The sequence below is a fragment of the Dermacentor andersoni genome, chromosome 4 (assembly GCF_023375885.2).
Source record: "Dermacentor andersoni chromosome 4, qqDerAnde1_hic_scaffold, whole genome shotgun sequence".
Lineage (NCBI taxonomy): Eukaryota > Metazoa > Arthropoda > Arachnida > Ixodida > Ixodidae > Dermacentor > Dermacentor andersoni.
The window spans coordinates 156,882,013-156,903,474 of record NC_092817.1 but is presented as its reverse complement, the minus strand read 5'-3'; the positions used below and the strand labels follow the sequence as shown (position 1 = coordinate 156,903,474).

Genomic DNA, 21,462 nt, shown 5'->3' with positions numbered 1-21,462 from the left:
CAGCCTCGCACGCCTCTCACGGTTAGCCTGCTTTGTGGAAATAAATATTATTATATTATTAATGTTATTAGATATTATAGTTTCTTCACTGTAATTTATAGCAGTCATCCAGATTTCTTAAGCTAGTCATGCATTTAACCTGTATTAGATCAACATTGTTATGACATGCTTATGTGAGTTATTTCAAACTAGATTGCTCAGCCAGAGAAAGTGCAAATGCAAGTCTCAATGTTTATTCCAATTTGGTATTCCTAAACAGATTACATTGGCAGAATTTTATGCCTGCTTGCATTTTCTGCAATTCAATGTTCAGAGCTGGAAAAACTAATTCCTTTTCTTGCTGTCGAAAGGCTGCTTCAATGTCGATAGCACGCTATAATTATTCATTTCGAAAGTGTTAAGCAATGACTATATGTCTAAGCTTATCAATGCGTTTTTGTTCCACGAAAACAATTAAGTTTTCTCTCTCCCTCTCATTGACAGCCATGGAATGAAACCGTTCACTTTCATAAGTATCGGGATGCAAACATTCTGAAATTTGACCTGAGCATTTGTCTGCATCCTATAGTGTGCATGTTTGTATCAAGTTCTGAGGTTACAATCGCAGTGATCTACACATATTGTTATATTGCAACAAACAAATTTATTTAACTTTGTTTTCAAATCTACAATGTGGCCTTGCAGTAACGACCACATTAATAAGCAAAAAAAAAAAAAAAAAAAACTGCAGATTCAGTGTACGTGTTGGAATCTATGCGAAGTGAAGTTTTTGTCAAGTGGTCAATTAAATGCTGTTAAAGAAACTGCGATATATACAATTTGTCCTAATTTCAACAATCGAACATGTCATCATTTACAAGGTTTGCTTATGCACCGCATAGGTCACCACCCTAATGTCATGTAATCTTTATGCATTACACTGTTCACAAACCATACCGAAATGCAAATGGCAGTTAATGTAGATGCACGCTGCGAGACATCAACACAATGACGTTTGTTGAGCAAGGAATGGTGCGAGGTGTGTGCAGAAGAATGAATGACGTGCTTATGTACTTATTTATATACCTCACAGGCTGCAAGGTTGGAGTATTATGCGAGGGGGAATAAAAAAGTTGTTACAAAAGGAAGAAGGGCACAACATTAAGAAAAAAACCAGCAAAAAAAGCAGTACCAATACATTGCACCAACTAGCCCAACGTATTTTACTGGCACAACATTATACAATACTTAACAAACAATAACAGAAAAAGTTACTGCCCATGCACCCTGTACAGACGGTAAACCAGCGAAGCCGAAATGTCCGAACCCGGTGTTTATCACTGGGTTAATTCCAATGGTTTATTCAAGTCTTTCTATATTATTGGTTATGTCTGTGTTTCTTAATGAGGTTATGCACATGTTTGGCTTGGGTTTATCCCATTGTTCATTTGTAATGCCACGCATCACACTTTACAAGATCACCATCATGGAAAGTGCAATGAGTGGTTCATTGTGTTAATCCAGCGGGTTCATCAAAGTCTTTCTGAATTATGTTACGCACTTGTGTTTTGTAATGCGTTAATCATAATGTTTATGACTCAGTTATGCACTGTAGTTACCAAGTGACACACCGGGGCTGCACATTTCATTTAATTACATACAGGGACACATTTTTGAACCTATTGGGAAGCCGGAGAGAGACTGCTGCACGCGCGCTCTGCTGCTAGAGAGAAACGACGTCACTATCGCTGTGCCCAATGGCCCACCACACCTTTGCTGCGAGATAATAATGACATCATGATCTTGTCTTAACCCCATCCCCCTCTGTGTCCCTTCCCTGCAATAATACGTAGACAAATGTATGTTCGAAATGCATAAGCATTCCTATGTCTACTCAACAAGAAATTTCTCCGTCCATCATGCAAGACAAACGCAATGGGTCACACCCCCTTAAACAATGGCTCACACCCCCACACTAAGGTTTTTGTGATCGGACCACGAGTGTTTCACCTAGGCATATACAGCTTCACTGTAAAAAGAATGAACACCTTTCTGCTAGAGACCAAGACAATCATGAGGTGTATTAACAAGTGAAAGTTTATTGAACATGACGAGTAAATGCTGGTTGACAAGCAATAAATCGAAATTACACAAAAAGCCGAAGCAAGATCTGATGTGTGTCCATACAGATCCCAGCAAGAAACGCATTTATCTCTGAAAGTGTAACAGAGGCCATGCTGACACAAGATTCTCCCAGTGTCTTTGCATCTATAGCTTCCATAATTTCTCTAGGCAGCCGATCTGCACAGAATGCTAGTTTCCTCTACAATGCATTCTCCACATCTGAGCGTGCATTGTAGTGAAAGAAGCTAGCATTCTGTGCAGATCGGCTGCCTAGAGAAATTACGGAAGCTGTAGACCTAAAAATGCTTTGAGAATCTTGTCAGCACGGCCTCCGTTTGAAATGGATTCATTTTCTGTCAGGAAATGCACATGAATTTTCGCTTCTCCTTTTTGTGTATGTTCAGTCTATTGCTTGTCAGCGAGCATTTACTCGGTGTGTACATTAAACTTTTGGTTGTTAGATCATCTCGGTTTTCTTGTTTGTCCTATGTGTTCTCTGGTGCCATTTGCAGCCGGGCTATTCATTTTTTTAGACTGCAACAAGTCACTTTAATAGCCCTTATGATGCTTCTGCGTACTTTATAAAATCCTTTATTTCGCCAATGTAGCAAGAATGTATAGTGTGCAGCAGTAAGAACAGGGTACGCTAACTTCTAATTAAAAGGGTTATTGTGAAAATGCAGTGATCTATAAAGGTTACCAGAAAGTAGTACAGCAATAAAACCTGATAAAGACTAGTGCTTGATGAAACCAAACATAAAAGAAGGAAAGGGAGAAAATACATATAGATATACAAGTCCAGGGAAAAAAACATTGTGATCACCAAGTGTGCATGTGGAAACTTCCAGGAAACTCATTTTTTTCCCAATGGTATGGAACTGGAAGAATGTGCTTGCATAATCAAGCTGTCAGTCTGTCTATTGGAATAACAACAGTGTTTCTTCAAAGGTGCTGGCATGCAGGATTGGCAATTGTAATGATTTTTTCCTGCACTTGGAATTTTTCTGTATTTTCTTTCTGTAGCATTTTTAGTTATGTTTGGCTGCATCAAGCACCAATTTTTATCTATCCTTCAAAGATGTCTTTCTTTTTCTGAGGAAAACTCGGGGAAGGCGGGAGATGGAAATTCAAGACGATGAGCAACACGAGAACAAGGTGAAAGTAGGAGCCAACGTTTCCACAAGTGGACCTTGAAGAAGACCAGTCCACTTGTCAAAACGTTGGCTCCTGCTTTCACCTTGTTCTCGTTTTGCTCATCGTCCTTTTTTTTTCTGGTAATTTGTATAACTCGCTACATTTTTACAAATGAACCTCAGTTGAAAGTTAGTCCTCATCCATATCTAGTGTCATCCTGTTGATACTGCTTCATGCTATGCACTCTTGCAACATTTGTGTGTGTGTGTGTGTGTTTGTGTGTGTGTGTGTGTGTGTGTGCGTGTGCGTGTGTGTGTGTGTGTGTGTGTGTGTGTGTGTGCGCGTGCGTGCGCGTGTGTGCGCGTGCGTGCGCGTGTGTGCGTGTGCGTGCGCGTGTGTGCGTGTGTGCATGCGCGCGGATTTGGATGTGAAATCGGGCCCTTCGGCAGAGGTATCATGCTTCTCCTGTGCAGCCTCGTGGATTCATTAACTATATTGCAACAGAAATACGATGGACAAGAACGAAGTGAACACACAGAGCGCTTCGTTCTTGTCTGTTGTCTATCTGTTGCACTTTAGTTAATAATGAATACACACAAACTCATCTTACACACAATACAGAGAACTCGTTGGGCTTATAAGCCCTCTTGTGTCCTGGAATATCTGCATGGCTATGTATCCTGTAATCTAATTTCTGGTCGTGTGCTTACTAGTCGCGTGTCAATCTCCTGATTTTTCCTGACAATCTTGTGGGATGTGCAGGCCCAGACAGTTTCTGGTGAATCCATGCAGGGTGTTGTGCAGGGTGTAATCTGCACTACAAGTGCTGCTTTGATTGCTTTCAGTTCAGCTTTTCTAGGTGTAGGATGACCTGGAATGGTACTCACTTATATGGGGTTTAGTTTTATGTAGTGTCATACTACTGTTACCCTGCTATTGCCAGATCAGTGTACATATTATATGTGCCTTATGTTTGCTTGCATCTTCATGATTAGCAACCTCCTCTGTGTGTTTGGTAGTTGCATATAGTCTCCTGGCCTAATTGTTTGCCCCATATTTCACGGTATGGGCCTGTTGTGTTTCAAGTTCAGGTACTCCCGAGGTTGTATTTCTGAAGGGAGGCGTAGTCGTCTTTGCATCTCACATGCTAGCTGGCATAGTATCTTGGGACGAGGTTCTGAGCTCTTGAGACAAAGAATTTGTTCTGCAGGCTGCAACTGTACTCTGTCTAGGTGCTTGTTCGTTAGCTCCTTCTCATAGAGGTCTTCAACCATGGTAAAGTTCGAAAGACCTGTTATTACTACCCGATGCCTGTATTCGATGAGTTGTCTTTTTTGTGTGCTGCTGGTAATTCATACTGTACCATACCTTGAACGCAAGCACAGCATCTGCGATTTTCCATAGTATCCACTCGTCCACCCCCATGATTTCGAAATTATTCTTTTCACCAGGTGTGGAAGTTGCGTCCAGGCATTGCATAATTGTTTCGCCCACGTGCCGTCATGGGCTTACACTAGCTGAGGATTTGTGGATGTTGACTTGCGGGCATATTTGTCCAGCTATGTGGATCACAATGTGCAATCTGGGGTAGTTCTTGATTCTAGTCTTTCTTTTTTTTCCGACGTCAATATGAGCTGACTTATCAGAAAGTGAGAGGCCAGACTGGCTAAGAAAGTCTGCAGTGTTGTCGAGGGCTTGTTGCATCATTCTTGATTTCTATAGAAGATAGCTTTCCCATAGGCTGTAATACACCATAGGCTGTAGTGTTTCTTGTAGTATGCCCGTGTTGTTGGTGTGTGTGGGCCAAATGTACCTCCCACTCTCACCTGGAATTTTCCGTCTTTCAGAAAGTTACTGTTTAAGTGCTCTACCAGAAATTTTTTTGCTCATCGTTCATCTTATTAGAGTAGCATGAGGCAGTACTGCTGTTAAAAGCCTCTTCACTCTCTTCATTCTTTCATAAGCGGTATTACACAATGTCCTGCAATAAGGTTTCTGCTGCTTATGGCCCACTCATATCTGCCAGAAAGGACAACTCTTGAAAAAGGTTTTCTTTGTGCTATGTGTGCGACGTAGTATGAGCATTTATGTCTCGACATTTATACATCTGTAAAACCAGCTTCCTGACGGAGTACTTGCTATGCCTGATCGTGCTTATTTGTGCAGCGCTGTTGAACAATACATGTTGATGCAATGAATGTTTACACACTCGAAGTACCAGAAAAGATGCTTGTTTTACAATTGTGCCCATTGCTTTCGATTAGTGTTAGATTTTGCATAAGCACGCCCCCTATGCAATAGTTTGTTGGAAGTTTAAGGCTTCAATAAATGATGATGAACTAAATATAAGTGCAAGAGCGTTTTGTTACTTATGACTCCCATTGAAATGCGACTGCAATGGCTGGCAATTCAACCTCTCGCCTTGTGTTAGCAGCATAATGCTATAGCCACAGTGGCAGGAGAATAAATTGAGGAACAATCTTGTTGTCTACAGATTGGTTATTTTTTTCTTGCCTGTTTATGCAGGTAAAACTTGGAATAAGTTTGTCATTGCAAAAAAATCCCAGTTTGTGGTCCTGTATTGAATAAACCACCTATTGTGTATAGTTGAAATGCAGAAATTTGTTCTAAAATGCTCGGGTGATATATGTTCTTGCAAGTAGCATGGTATTTCATTACTTATAAAGATAGTAATCGCAGCGGATATCGTTATATGGGTTTACACACTAATATATGTGATCACAAACTTATTAGAAACTTACTAGAAACATGTAAGGCATGAATGTTTCTGCACACTTGATCAGCTGTGAACGTGCAAGAACTGCTTGTACTGGCTGACTTCACTGCACAGTTTTGATTTACTTTTCTTCAGCGTGTCGTTTTATACTGTTTTATCTCCACAAGAACAGGCCGTTTACCTGCTTTTCGCATTGTTGCACGAGTTCTACATGATTGTGCAGGAGGGTACGTTGTCACTGTGCCACTATAGCAAGCAATTTACTTAATCTACTAGCTCCAGAGTTAATTACCTGCCAAATCAAGTGTTAATACAGATGCAGTAAGGATACAAAGTCCGCAACATAGTCAATGTTTATTGGTTTCTGTGCAAGAAAAAAAAATTCTCCAGAGAAGAGGTGCAATTTACCGTGCATGTAATATTTTATTCAAGGCACAGATTTAATGCTATCGTAGCAAATTCATTACGATAGCCTACACTTTTGCTCTGTCAAATTTAATAAGAGGTAAGATAAGGTTTCAATATGCACCGGGAAATTCAAGCTTGAAAACCGACAAGAAAATGCAACTGAACGGTACCGCGTTCAGCGCAACGTTGAAACTTCGGGCACTTTGCTGTCTTGTCATTTGCCTTTGCCGAGGGTGAAATAATTCAAGCTGCTCCGTAAGCGCGATTTTCGCATGCTACTCAACAAAAGAAAATTGTTACGACCTCGTCGTCTGCTGGGGATCGAACACCTCACAGCACTGACAACTCGCAAAGGCGTACGAAGCAAACGTGAAAATGCACTTTATTTTGTAGCGTGTAAACAAACGTACATAAATGGGAGAATCGAATATGCGGTACAAGTTATTTATTTTCCCTTCGCGTACGTACCGAATTTGACGATCCACGTCTCCGCGCATTGCACTTGTCGTGCGAGACGCCATTTTCCAAAACAAACCGGCGGAATAGCTCCGTTGACAGCTCTCCGCGCAATTCCGACGGAAAATCGCAGCGATCGGTGCGACGGTGCGACTATGCAATCAACCGGTTGGTCGCAGCCGAAAATAGGGGGGTCGGCACTGCGACTGCGATTTTCATCGCAAACGACGGAAATCGCAATTCCGGTGCGACGGAAATCGCATCATGTGAAACAGGCTTTACACATCTTTATGGGTAACTTCTGCAACGTACATAATTGGTGAGAGGTGCGGATTAGCCACAAGAAACAACGTAGCTCCACCATGGTCGCCACCTCGGAATGAAGAACATGAAAGACGAATCAGGACACGACATGGTTGGGCCCACATCAACGCCAACAACCCCGACGGCTCTGCTGGTTCAGCCGCGGAATCCAGGAAGGTTCTGCGGCACTGACCGCCTCAACGTGTAGGACTGGATCGCCACGTACGAGCGTATGAGCCCACAGCTAATGATATTCGATGAGTATGTTGGCTAACTTGGTCTTCTAGATAAAAGGCACGGCGCAGGCGTGGTATGACAACCACGATAAAGAGCTTAAAGACTATGACACGTGCAAACAGAAGCTGAGGGACCTGATCGGCAGACCCGCCGTGCGGAAGAGCACCGCTAAGGAAGAATTAGCGAACCGCGCTCAGACATCCACAGAATCATACGTCTGTCACGTTCAGTATGTGCTGAATCTGTGCCTTAAGTCCGACAGTGATATGGCAGCGTCAGACAAGCTTGGGCATGTAGCGACGGGGATCGCTGATGACGCTTTCGTCCGGCTCATGTGTCAAAATTGCGAGACAGTTCAGGACATAAAAGGGTGTCAACGCTTTGCGTACGCCAAGAGTGCGTCTGCCGAACACAGCTGCGACATCATCTTGCGACGACAGTCTAGGAGTGCCGCGACCGTCATGATCAGATGACCTGATGCGTATAGTGCGGCGAGGACTTGAAGTCATGGCTCCTGCAGCCCTTCTTTCCCGTCCCAGGTAGCCCAATAACTGTACTACCACACCCTTTGTGCACGCAATAGTCCGCGAAGAACTCAATAATCTTGGAGTTTATTATATATGAGCTGTTGCCGCTTGCCAGCTGTCTCATGCTGCAGGTGCATCGACTGGTCCGCGGTATCTCACAAGCTGCCGAAATCCAGCTGAGTGGCGAGCCGTAAACGCACGGCCAATCTGTTTTGCCTTTGGGCGTCTCGCTCACACTCTAAAAACAGTTGCACCCTTTGGGCGTATATTTGCCACACACCAATAATCGCCTCCTTTTTTGCCCGCATTTTCCATTCTTTAACGCTGCGGCCTCGGTACTTCCAAGTTTCGAATGACATGCGCGTGATCACCATGACAGGGTATTCTCGACAGGAAAGTAACGAGTGCGGCGTTTTGGAGAACCTCAAGCAAGGCAGATGACGATTATTGTAGCGCGGCAAATATACACCCCGAAGGGTGTAACTAATTTTAGAGTGCACGTTGCTCGCCATTGTACCAACCTTACGGTCTCATCCCCTCTGGGACCACCGTTCAACAGTTATTTTCGTCCCGAACAGAGTTAGCGTCGTTGCCAGCCTCCATTGGCACCGCAACAGCCAAACAATGACGCTCCTGCTCCTTAGAACAGCTCCTCGTCGTCATCCCCACATCACCCGTCCTGCTCACCACCAGTTCAGTGACCATCGTCCCTATCGCCGCAGGCTTGTCATCCGCCGTCCCCGATGCAGGCCATACGCCCGTCTCTAGAAAATTAAGCGATGGAGCTTCCGCAGGTAATGCGGCATGAGGACTCGACGGCAAAACCATCTGATCACTTTGCCGACCAAACAGAACTCGATGGACGTTTTAGTCAATGGCGGCAGCGTCCCAACACTCGTTGACAATGGCCCACCACGTATCTTCGATGAGTACCCAATTGCGCCGACGCATTAACAAAGTTCTCGCACCCGCTGGATCACGCACCCCCCCCCCCCCCCCCCCCCTTCGCCGACGGAGGAATGCCTACCATGCCTGGTATGTGAACCCCTCGCATTATCATCGCTGGCCGCCTAACGACTGTTTCGTTTGCGGTTTTGCAACGCCCTACCGAAGTTCTCGGCTTATACTTTTATCGTCCAAATTCAGCCCTCTTTGATTGCGCTTCTAGCGTCATACCGCTCGAACTGCCTCACAGCTGCTATAGTTTACCAGTCGCACAACGACGGTTGAGCCCGTCGCCTCAAACCACTACGTACGTCACTGTACTGTCGTATCCATCTGTGCTTGACGGCGTCTATGTACTTCGTCCCTTCACTGACATACGGCTTTAAGGAATTTTAACCGTTCACCATACCGTGCTCACTCTTAAAGGCAATCAGGCTTCACTCCCGCTCCTTAATTTTAACTGCTCGACATAAATTCTTCCCAGAGGCAGGTTCTTGGGCGACACCTCGCCCGTGAAATATGGCGACATATTGGCTCTTGACGGCAAAATTCTGTCGCCCTCTATACGAACCTCAGGTTGATCGACTCTGACAGACAAACTTAGTAAAGTCATTACACCTCATCTTTCGGCACAAGCGCTGACCTCCGCCGTGACTTCCACCGCCTTTTAGAAACTTACCGCGACATTTTTTTACCTTTACTGATGGCTTTAAGCCCTCACATCGCTGCTCAACCAACGGGCTTACACTGGAGACACCAATGCGATACGCCGCCGGCCTTACCGTGTTTCCCATGCTGAACGTTAATTGATACGGCGATAAGGCAATAAGATGTTGACTAAAGAGGTTATCGAGCCATCGTGCTGTCCGTGGACGTCTCCTGTTGTCGTTGTGGCGAAGAAGGACGACATTTGGCGATCTTGTGTGGATTACAAACACCTCAACAATATCACACGCAAGGATTTGTACCCCTTGCCGCGTATTGATGACGCCTTGAACTGCTTGCACGGAGCCAAGTACTTTTTATCGATAGACCTCCGATGAGGCTATTAGCAAATTTCAATAGATGACATGGACCACGAGAAAACTACCTTCGTAATATCTGACTGCCTCTAGCAATTCAAGACATGCCATCCAGCCTCTGTAATGCCCCGGCAACCTTGGAAAGAATAATGGACTCCTTACTTCGCGGCTATAAATGGTCCACATGTTCGTGTTATTTAGCGATGTCATAGTTTTTTCACGAACTTTCACGAGCCACCTAACGCGTCTATCAGCTGTTCTTGCTGTTTTCTGACGCCCCAGTCTGCAATTTACGTCACCCAAACGGTACTTTGGACGTCGTCAAATTACCGTTCTTGGCCTTCTCGTCAGCGCCGCTGGTGTACAACGCAACCTTGACAAGATTCGCGCTGTCCAGAACTTTCCTGTTCCGTCTTATGCTGCAGACGTAAGAAGCTTTGTTTGGCTCTGCTCTTATTTCCGTCGTTTTATCAGCAGTTTGGCCGAAACCGCTCACCCACTCACCGACTTGCTTAAGAAGGATGTTGCTTTTGCATGGGGCTTTGCTCAAAGCAAAAGCCTTCTCCACCCTCGGATGCTTGCTTACAGCTCCCCCAATACTGGCTCATTATGATGCATCCACCGCAACTGACCTTCACACTGAATTCTGTGGCCAGTGGCCACAGGATTGTGGCTGTACTTGTTCAATGGCAGCGTAACGCAGAACGCGTAATTGCGTACACCAGCCACCTCGCGTCACCCGCCGAGAATTTTTTAATTACCAAACGGGAGTGCGTGGCGTTAGTTGCCACATTGCCCCACTACTTGTACGGCCGCACATTTTCCCTGCTTACCGATCACCTCGCCTTGTGCTGGTTCTCCTTACATAAAGCCCTCTGGATGACTGGTTAGATGTGCGCTACGGCTCCAAAAATATCCATTTGCTGTTTTATACAGGACACCGACTGCCTCTCTCGGCATCCTGTCGACCGCTCTGAGCATGATGCGCATGACACCGACTCCTGCGTCATGGTCATTTATGATCTACACTACATCCCCCCTGAACAAAGGCGTGATGATTGCTTACATGTTATCATCGGTCGTCTAAAATTTGGACATGTGAAGGTCACGTTGCGCGTGTTCATGCTCCGCGATGACGTTCTCTACCACCGTAGGTTATGCTCTGAACAACCAGAGTTTGTACCCGTTGTACGACGCCGTCTCCGGACATCAGTTCTTGAGGAGTTGCATGACGCGCCTACAGCAAGCCACCTCGGCGATTCGCGTGCCTACGACCGCATATGACGCCGCTTCTACTCGCCAGACCTGTACCGTTCTGTGCACCGCTACGTTGCAGCCTGTGCGCTCTGTCTGCGCCGCAAAAAAGCCAGCTCTGCTGCGCGCTGGACGCATTCACCGCATTGATGTGCCCTCAGAACCACTCTTTTGCGTCAGTCTCAATCTTCTCAGCTCTTTTTCGACGTCGACATCGAAGAATAAGCGGGTTATTTGCCTTATTAAGCGACTCGGTACGCGATCACGTGAGATTCAGCACACAAGCTGTGCAACTGAGGTGGCAGATTTCCTTTTACATGATGTTATCCTCCCTCATGGCGCACCTGCCGTGGTTGCTCTGTGGCTATAGTGTTGGGCTGCTGAGCACGAAGTCGCGGGATCGAATCCCGGCCATGGCGGCCGCATTTCGATGGGGGCGAAATGCGAAAACACCCGTGTACTTAGATTTAGGTGCACGTTAAAGATCCCCAGGTGGTCGAAATTTCCGGAGTCCTCCACTACGGCGTGCCTCATAATCAGAAAGTGGTGTTGGCACGTAAAACCCCATAATTAGTTCCCTCATGGCGCACCACGTCAGCTCCTCACTGATCGCGGCCGCACCTTCTTGTCCTGAGTAGTTGAAGACACACTTCGCTCCTGTTCTGCCACGCACAAGCCGAGCACAAGGCTGAGCCACCGCCTACCATCCGCAGACAAACGGAATGACTGAGCTGGTTAATCGCATGTTGACAGAAATGTCTATGTACGTTTCTGACGACCACAGTGATTGGGACAGCACGATACCCCTCGTGACCCTCGCCTATAATTCGTGTCGTCACGAGGACGCTGGCTTTTCACTTCTTTACCTTCTGTTCGGTCGCCACCCTTCTTTGCCCTTTCACACACTGCTTCCTTTCTCGATGAAGACTCCCACGAAATATGCTCAAGACATCTTCGCCCGGGCTCACACGGCACTCTAGATTGCTGACTCCTGGCTCACTGACTCCCATGCGGCGCAGAAGATCCGGTACGACAGCCCACATCGGGACGTTCGATTTGCGCCTGGATACGTTGTCTTCCTATGGACGCTATGTCGTCGCGTCTACTTGTCTGAAAAGTTGCTCCCGCGCTACAGAGAGCACTTTATAATATTGCGTCTGCTTGGCGATGTAAACTACGATATCGCCTCGGTGGACTCGCGTGTGCCCACGGATGTTGTGTATGTGTCCCTGCTGCAGCCTTACTTTGCCGCGAGTTCATTTCCCGCATAGTTGGCGCCAAGACGGCAATTTTACAGGTGGGGCCATGTTACGGTGCAACCAAGAGTGGCGCCAGTCAGAAGACGACAATTTGACGTGTAGAGGTGGAACCGGGCTCGACAGCCATCTTGTGCATGTCTCTTTTGCACATAATGTAAACCTACATAATGTAAACCTACAAATGTACCTACATATATATATGTATATTGTGAGCATCGTATTACCTCTTCACCTCCTTCATCTGTATATATTCATAAACATGACCAGCGTCATCGCTTTCAGCGCTCGAACTGCGGAATAAACCGCTGAGGCTTAACAGACTGTCTCGCAAGTGGTGGAGGCTGCTCTCAATCCCTTGGTCCTCTACGCCTTGGAGTTTCCCTGGAGCTTTGTTCAGGTCGCCTTTCCGCCAGGATGTCCCAAGAAGATCCTTCAGGAGCCCCCGGCGTCACCGTTTCTGCCCCACCGGCCGCTCCTTCATGGACCGTCAGTACGCGGCAGCGCCATCCCACCATATCCGCTGGCCTTCGTAGTGACGATGTTGACGACTGGCTAGACAATTATGACCGCGTGAGTGAGTCTAACCGGTGGGATGATATGCACAAGCTTCGCAACGTCGCATTCTACCTCACTGACGTTGTCAGGACTTGGTTTCTCAAATACGAGAGCACTTTGCCTGACTGGGCCGCATTCAAACACCAGCTCCGGCAGACTTTTGGCGCTCCCAACGTCCGCTCTGAGGCCGCCAAGAAAAAAGCTTAATGGACGCACGCAACTTCCCAGGGAAACATACACCCCTTATATCGAGGACGTCCTCGCCATTTGTCGCCGTGTTGACGCCACCACGACGGAATCTGATCTTGTTCGTCATATCCTAAAGGGCATTGCCGACGTCGCGTTCAACGCAGTGGCAATCAAGAATCCCAATACAGTTAACGATGTAGTTGCGACTTGCCAACCCCTGGACGCACTGTAGGCCATCCGTTTACAACTTGTCGCCGGTGACGCGCCTCCTTCCTCGGATACGGACCTGCGTATGTTGATTCGGGCTCTCATACGCGAACAGCTCCAAGCGTGGGGCCTGCTCTGTCCTCCCGTTCTCCAGCCTCAACCTTCGGTTCCCTGCCTGCGCGACATCATGAAAGAAGAGCTGTCCTCCATGACCTTCGCTGCGAGCTGTGGCCTTCCTTCGCCATCCACCTCGTATGCTCAGGTTGCGGCTATGCAACCGGCGTTCGTTCGGACAGCGCCTCCTGCTCCTGCTACTGCCCCCAACCATCTACAACTCTACCACCCCGTTCACCTGCCACAGCATTTTACACTACCCGGCCTACGCCCCACCCCATTTGTTAATACTGCAGTATTCGCGGGCACGTATCGCGTTTTTGCCGAAGACGATAACAGGACGAATGCCGTGGCTGCAATATTTATGAGACAGACCTTTTGCCTCCTCTTAGTCCTTACCAGCGCCGGCTCTCCCCACGCTCGATTTCTCCACCTCCCGAAGCGCCTCGCAACTACCGTCCAGGGCGCCGCCGCTCGCTCTCGCCTCTCCGACGCTCGACATCACCCTTGCAACGGACCACCCGCACTCCTGACTACCGATCGGAAAACTAGGTGGTGTAGTTTTTGGAGGGAAAGATGCATGGCTCACACAGACTACAATTCCTCCAGCGTGCCTGGCCAATACTTTATTCGCGTGTGTAGAAGGTGTACCAGTTCTAGCATTGATTGATACGGGAGCAGCTATTTCTATTATTCACGCTGGCTTGTGCTCTCATCTACGCAAATTTACTACACCTTACAGTGAAGCTCTTCTTCGTGGTGCAAATAATGTTGTGATTCGGCCATCGGCTCAATGCACCGTTAGAGTTTCGATCAACGGGATGCGCCACCATATCCAGTTCGCAGTGTTGACTTCCTGTGCTCACATGCTTATACGAGGGTGGGACTTTCTTTCTTCGGCGTCTGCTTTCATCTCGTGCCATCAACGCCTCGGTAACGTGATAGAGACCGACAATTCCGACGACGTGCATGAACCGCGCCTTCGCTTACGAACTGCTGACGATTGTATGGTGCCGCCTGGCCGCGAACAACTCCTGGTAGTTGTACCGTCAGCCTCTTGCTTGTTCTGGCACCCAGCCTTGTTCCCTTCACCAAAGGCGCGGCCACTTTGGCTGTACTCAACACAACCACTGAGCCAGTCCTGCTTTCTAAAGGCGCCGTTCTCATGTGGGTTTTGGACACTCAGACTGTCTCCCTGCTTACCTCGACTACTGCTGTTCCACAACCACCCACAGCTTGGAACAGACTTCTGCGACTGCTCATCGCATACACACAGATGGAACATCCATGGTGCGCGAGCGGCCATATCGTGTTTCTTCCGCTGAACGCCAAATCGTCGATACCCACGTTGCCGACATGCTGAAACGTAGCATAATCCGCCCATTCTCAAGCCCTTGGTCGTCACCTGCCGTTTTGGTGCGCAAGAAAGACGGCTCAGTGCGATTTTGTGTAGACTACCGTGCCTTGTACAAAATAACCCGCAAATACGTATATCCACTGTCACGAATCAACGATGCGTTAGATTCATTACAAGGCGCGGAGTATTTCTCCAGCCTTGATCTACGCCCCGGATACTGGCAGATCCACATGTACGAAGCAGACAAGGAGAAAAACGCGTTTGCCACGCCCGATGGACTTTACGAATTTAAACTAATGCCTTTCGGCCTGTGTAATGCTCCCGCCATGATTTGCAGCGAATTCGCAGCAGCTTCCCTTGGCCTGGACTAGCAACCAGCGTAGCGTAATACGTGGCTTCCTGTTCGCTCTGCCAGCACCGCAAACGACTGACCTCACCTCCGGTTGGACTGTTGCAACCTGTCCCGCGTCCTGACGCTCCTTTCACAGTCCTTGGTATCGACCTCTATGGACCGCTACCCTTAACCACTGACGGTAAACGATGGATCGTCACAGCTGTAGACCACTTGACACAGTACGCTGAAACAGCCGCACTATCTTCGGGATCCGCAGAGGAGGTTGCAGCCTTTTTCTTGAAGGCAATCTTTTTACGCCACGGAGCCCCACGTGTCCTTTTGAGTGACCGCGGCAGGACCTTTCTCTCTAAACTTCTCGACGATGTTCTCCGTGCGTCCATAACCATCCATAAAACGATTTCTAGCTACCACCCTCAAATTAGTGGTCTCACAGAGCGATTTCATCGCACGCTGTCCGACATGATATCAATGTACATCAACCCTGACCACACCAATTGGGATGTCATTCTTCCATTCGTCTCTTTCGCATACAACACGGCCGTCCAACGCACTACAGGGTACTCGCCCTTTTTCCTTATGTATGGTCGCCAACCGATCACTATCCTCGACGTTTCTTTTTCGGTGTCCCTGTGGCCTCGTCCACGTCAGTGTATGAGCAGTTAGTTTCGCGCATTGCCCGGTGTCGCCAACGTGCGCGCCTCAACACCGACGTCAGTCAACAAGAGCGCAAAATTCGCTATGATGCATCTCACCGTGTCGTTTCCTTCCACCATGGATACGAAGTTTTACTGCGGACGCCAGTTCGCGCTCCCGGATTGTGCGAGAAATTTCAGTCCCGTTTTATCGGGCCCTGCATTGTCCGGGAACTGACTTCGCCCGTTAACTGTCGTGTCACTCCAGCTGTTCCGCCTTTGGTCGGCCGCTGCCGTGCCACAGAAATTGTGCATGTTTCGCTTTTAAAGCCTTTCGTACGGCGTTTCCCGCCATAACCAGCGCCCAGGTTGGCCACTTCCGCGCGCGGAGGAAATTGTGTGAGCATTATAGTACCCCTTCATCTTGTTCATCTGTATATATTTATGATCATAGCCAGCGTCATTGCGTTCCGCGCGCGACCTGCGGAATATACCGTTGAGGCGTAACAGCTGTCTCTCGATATATATATATATATATATATATATATATATATATATATATATATATATATATATATATATATATATAGTCATATCATGAGAAGCCAACAAACACTGACACCAAGGACAACATAGGGGAAATTACTTGTGTTTAATAAATGAAATAAGGAAACGATAAATTAATGGAAATTAAAGTGGATCAAAAAACAGCTTGCCGCAGGTGGGAACCGAACCCGCGAAATGCGAAGGTTGTGGGTTCGGTTCCCACCTGCGGCAAGCTGTTTTTTCATCCACTTCAATTTCCATTAATTTATCGTTTCCTTATTTCATTTATTAAACACAAGTAATTTCCCCTATGTTGTCCTTGGTGTCAGTGTTTGTTGGCTTCTCATGATATGACTAATAAAAATCGGGACCCTCGGTTAACCCCCTCTCTTCTCGTTTATTACATAACGAGGGTGTCGAATCCGGCAACATTGATGCCTTCAGGTAGCATGTGTGGGTTTATTGACCAGTTGCCTTCACCCAAAAAGATCACGTTCTCGTGACGCCTGCGGCAAGAAGGACGTTCCACGTCCGCCGCCAAGGTATGCGAGTGATGGCGCTGGCTAACACTCCCAGGGTTCTACTAGGACACATAAATACACAAGAAAGTTGATGGGGAAACAGCGCCGCGGTAGCTCAATTGGTAGAGCATCGCACGCGAAATGTGAAGGTTGTGGGTTCGGTTCCCACCTGCGGCAAGCTGTTTTTTCATCCACTTTAATTTCCATTAATTTATCGTTTCCTTATTTCATTTATTAAACACAAGTAATTTCCCCTATGTTGTCCTTGGTGTCAGTGTTTGTTGGCTTCTCATGATATGACTAATAAGAATCGGGACCCTCGGTTAACCCCCTCTCTTCTCGTTTATATATATATATATATATATATATACAATACGTTCATTCAGTCAAATAAATGCTGTGCGGGCGCTTTTACAAAATTATGCGGCCTGAAAATGGTCGCCTGGATGAAAGTTCCAGTCGGAAGTGGCCCGCGGAAAAGACTGTTTCTATGCTTGAGTACTTGAAAAAATTGGTTCGATCAAATGGCGTCCTGTGTGACATGCTCGTCTAGACAATCTCTGTTTCAGCATCTTTGGCTGCTCCGGGAAAGCTGATATGTAGAGGGATTTATCCTTATTAGATTTCTTGATTATGGGCGCAGAGGGTTGCATAACCTTCGGTAGAAGGGAACAGTCTCGGCGCGGGTACCTGGTGAATACTAGAAGTTATGTACTTAAGCATCACAACCCACCTACTATTATTTATTAGTTGACTAGGGAAAGTGGAAGCACACGAATCGCCTTTGTAATCGGTAAGCGCCAGTCTTTCTGCATTCCGTTCCAACGCGTCTGCACGACTTCTGTGTTTCGCGTCGACTCCGCAATACTGCTACAAATGCGAGAACTCGCAGTCATTGGTCGCATACAAACTGCTAAAAAATGAGGCTCTGTTTGCGTTTGCGCAATTTCGTTCAAGACTATAGCTATCCGCACAGCCAAAAGAAAAACGGAAAAAAGTGATCTTCAGTGTCACATTGCATTCATAAACGAAGCAGCTCATGCGCCTTTATTCTATGCGGCGACACAAAACATACATTTAAGACTCCCAAATTTAGTGTTATTTAGGGCAGGAGGCTAGTATTTGCCGATGGTGTTGTATCTAGTATTTAATATTGAACAGTGCCCATGGCCGTGGCGCATTGGAACCAATGCGGCACAAACGCAACCAGCGCAGTTTTGAGTACGAGCCAGCGAAATCCAGCGAGAACCAGTGCGCCTACAGCAAACACTAGTGCGCCCCAGCGTCATAGCAGTGAAACAAGCGTCTCGTCCAGTGTGACCCAGCTCTTATCCAGCCATCTCGCCGGTCTCCCAGTCACTCCCAGCGAGCGCCAGCGTCCTCTGTGCGGTCCAGTGTAAAAAATAAAAAAAAAAAGCTTTGGTTTCACGTTCAAGGACACTGGAAGATGCTGGGTTTTTCAATAGGGATATTATCACGTAGTTCTTTACAACCGTGCTGCTTACGCGCCTTACATTGCAATGGTTGTTTAGAGAAAAGAAGCCATTAGGTGAACATGCATGTGCCGCATGTGCAGCTGACCCCGTTGTTGCGCCACGCACACGCATTCGCAACAAAGATCAGCCGCTCAGAGCCTGTAAGATATGTATAGCTCGGCAGTACGTCGATTGTTGCGAGCAGGGATGATGACACGGCTGAGAGCTCACTTGGTCACAGTAGGCGTAATAAGTTAAACTCAAACATGGCATCATTACATGGCCTTCAAGTGCGAGAAGTTGCGCAGAAATTTGCGCACACCTTCGCAGATATGTGTGCGCGCGTTGCTGGACTATGGCGCTCCCAGATATTCCAGGATATTGGAATAGGTCGAGGATATTCAGGCAGCAAGAGAGAGGTTTACCCAATCCCTTTTACCACGGTGGAATAGGTCCGCATTGATAGGGAAAGCAAGCGCATGCGCCCAAGCATCTGCGAGTGCTGCCTGCTCGAACGGCGCAGGAAATTCTCGGGCGCCACAAGTATAGGGGTCATTTTTCTACACGAGTGCAAAATGGCCTATGTAAACAAACGGGTCCACTACGAATAGAGAGTGGGCATGACTGAAAAATTAGGCCGTAAGACGTAAGACCTCCCCTTACTTGTAACATAGGCTAAGCATGCAGACTTCCAAATTTGTAAAATATAACATTTTATTACGAAAGCAATTATACGAACACTCCTGGCGCAATAATGTCGTCGGCGTCACTGTTATGTTCTGTATAAACTGCAAGAGCGGTAACATCGTCGCTGCGTTCCGTATGCGGTATGTGCCCGTGAAAGCCCGCGGGGAGTCGCCTATAGCGCCTCCATCTCGCACGCGCAAGGAAGGAAAGCGGGGATGAAGCGCGCCGTCTTCTGTCTCACGCAAGGCAGCGGGCTGAGGAAGTGTAGAGGCGTTTTACTACGGGGGCTAATGGCTAACGCATTAGCTACGGGCCGCGCCATACGCATTAACTACCGCGGGGGCCGCGCCATACACCATTTGCCACCGCAGTAAAACGCCCCTACATCTTCTAAGCGCTCTGCCTTGCGTGAGACAGAAGACGGCGCGCCACGCGTGCTTGCGCGTACAGCCCTGGCCCTACCTTGAAAGCGATACGCGACGGTGACAGAGTTTACGCATCTGCATGCACCGAGGGTCAATAGATTCGTGTGCACTATGTTCTTGCCGTTTAGTTCAAGTTGAAGGTCAGTTGGAAGGTCGAAGCACGAAGGTCAGTTCACTCACTTCTGCCACGCTAGCTCACTCCAGCGTTCTGATATCGAGTTTGAGCGGTCAGCCAATGATATGGGTTTATGTCTGATTGTGCTCCCGTGAGCTCATGCTTGTTAATTTACTAAGTAAACGAATGTTTAAAGTTTACGTGGTTGACAGAACTACTATCCTTATTTGGTATAGCTCTCTTATAATTTCCTATCGCAGTTGATGTTTCGTCTTTCGGGCAAAACTGCGCCTTTTCTTTCAATTATACGGACACTCCAAACGGATTTCCGCGGTCAGCGTCGCCATGAGGTTCCGTATAAAGTCCAAGGGCGATAACACCATCCCTGGGCGTCGTATGTTTTATATGCGGGTGAAAGCATGCGAGGTTGAGCCAACGATGGTGAAACAATCTCGCCCGCGCAAGGGGAGAAAGTGGGGAAGAAGCGCGCCGTCTTCGGTCGCGCGCAAGGCACCGTGGGCACGGGAAGGACTGGGGGGAGGGTGTTCTTTACCGGCGACTGCTGCGTATGGCACAGTCGCGCGGGTGCTATCTTGAAAGCTACCTGCGACGGGGTCAGGCTGCTGATAGATTCATATGCCCTGTGTTTTCGCCGCTTAGTTTGCGTTGAAGCGGGCCAGCGGGAAGGTCAGTTTTCTCGCTGCTGCTGCCGTGATTCCTCACTCCAGCGTTTTGACAGCCAATACACATCTCATTGGGTGAGATGTGTTCATCTTTGCCTACACGGCCGATAAAGCTACTCTCCTTAGCTCGTAAAGCATTCTACTAACTTGATATCACAATTGATGGTTAGTATTTCGGTCGAAACTACGACTATTTTTTATTCGGTTACGTAATTTCTGTGCCCTAGTTCTTACGCGCCCTCTAAAGCACTCCCATTATGTTTCACGCGCTACACCCTGGATGTGTCCCCGATACAGCCTAACCCTTTCTTTGTTATGCACTATTGATTGCGTCGCTCACGCAATCTTAATTTATCTAAACTTCAATGTTGTTTTATATTAATTTTATTGTTGCAGATGTACAGTAATGAAATTTAGGTTTCTTGTTACCGGCAGTAAGGAGGAAATCCAAGTCCCATAGGTGTTCAAGTTCCCCCAGATAACATTTACAGCTTTGCATTACGTGGCCAGTTAAGGTGCCTCGGATGTGTCGTACCCACCACGCCACTAGTTGAAGGCAATAATATTCATTTTTGGATATCTAAAAATGCCTTTCTGATCCGTTTACACATTATAGAACAGCCGGCTGCGTGATTTAGCCGACAGTGTCACGATAATTCAATCTAAATGCGCCGCACGACTTAGCAGGAGCGAGAGCGTTTCGGTTGTGGCGAAAATTATAAATGCGACACTTTTTTTGAGATGCTGTACTCACGACAGTGCCTTTCCAATGTAAATAGCGTTTCCTGCATTCAACAGCCAATTTTGGAGAATGGTATAGCTCGGCCGTAGTTTAACGTCTTTTTTATCATTCATTAGCCCGGCGATCATCTGCAAGGAAAAAAAGATCGCAGCTATAACTTAAAGCGACAAATGTACCCATAATGCTGTTCTTCCCTTGTCAGCCAGTCTGCAAGAAAAACCGCTCAATGTAGGCAGTGCTAGTCGCTTTACAAGCAAACATAAGTGACATGATATAAATGAGAAGAGCTATTGGTAAACTAAGCACGAGATCCAGCGATCGAAACCCGGCCACGGCGACCGCATTCCGATGGGTGCGAAATGCGGAAACACCCGTGGCACTTAGGATTTAGGTGCACTTTGAGGAGCCCCAGGTGGTCAACATATCCGAAGTCTCTCACTACGGCGTGCCTCATAATCATATCGTAGTCTCGGC

At 47.3% G+C, this 21,462-nt stretch overlaps 1 protein-coding gene across 1 annotated transcript in view; it reads right to left on the bottom strand.

Moving 5' to 3' along the window:
• LOC129386510 (uncharacterized) overlaps positions 1 to 21,111 on the bottom strand; it is a 67,275-nt gene extending 46,164 nt beyond the window's left edge. Inside the window, exon 1 of the mRNA XM_055074578.2 lies at positions 21,001 to 21,111. Within this exon, the coding sequence (XP_054930553.2) occupies positions 21,001 to 21,101 (101 nt within the window). The 5' untranslated portion in view covers positions 21,102 to 21,111. The remainder of the gene's footprint in view (positions 1 to 21,000) is intronic.
• Positions 21,112 to 21,462: the final 351 nt, after the last annotated feature.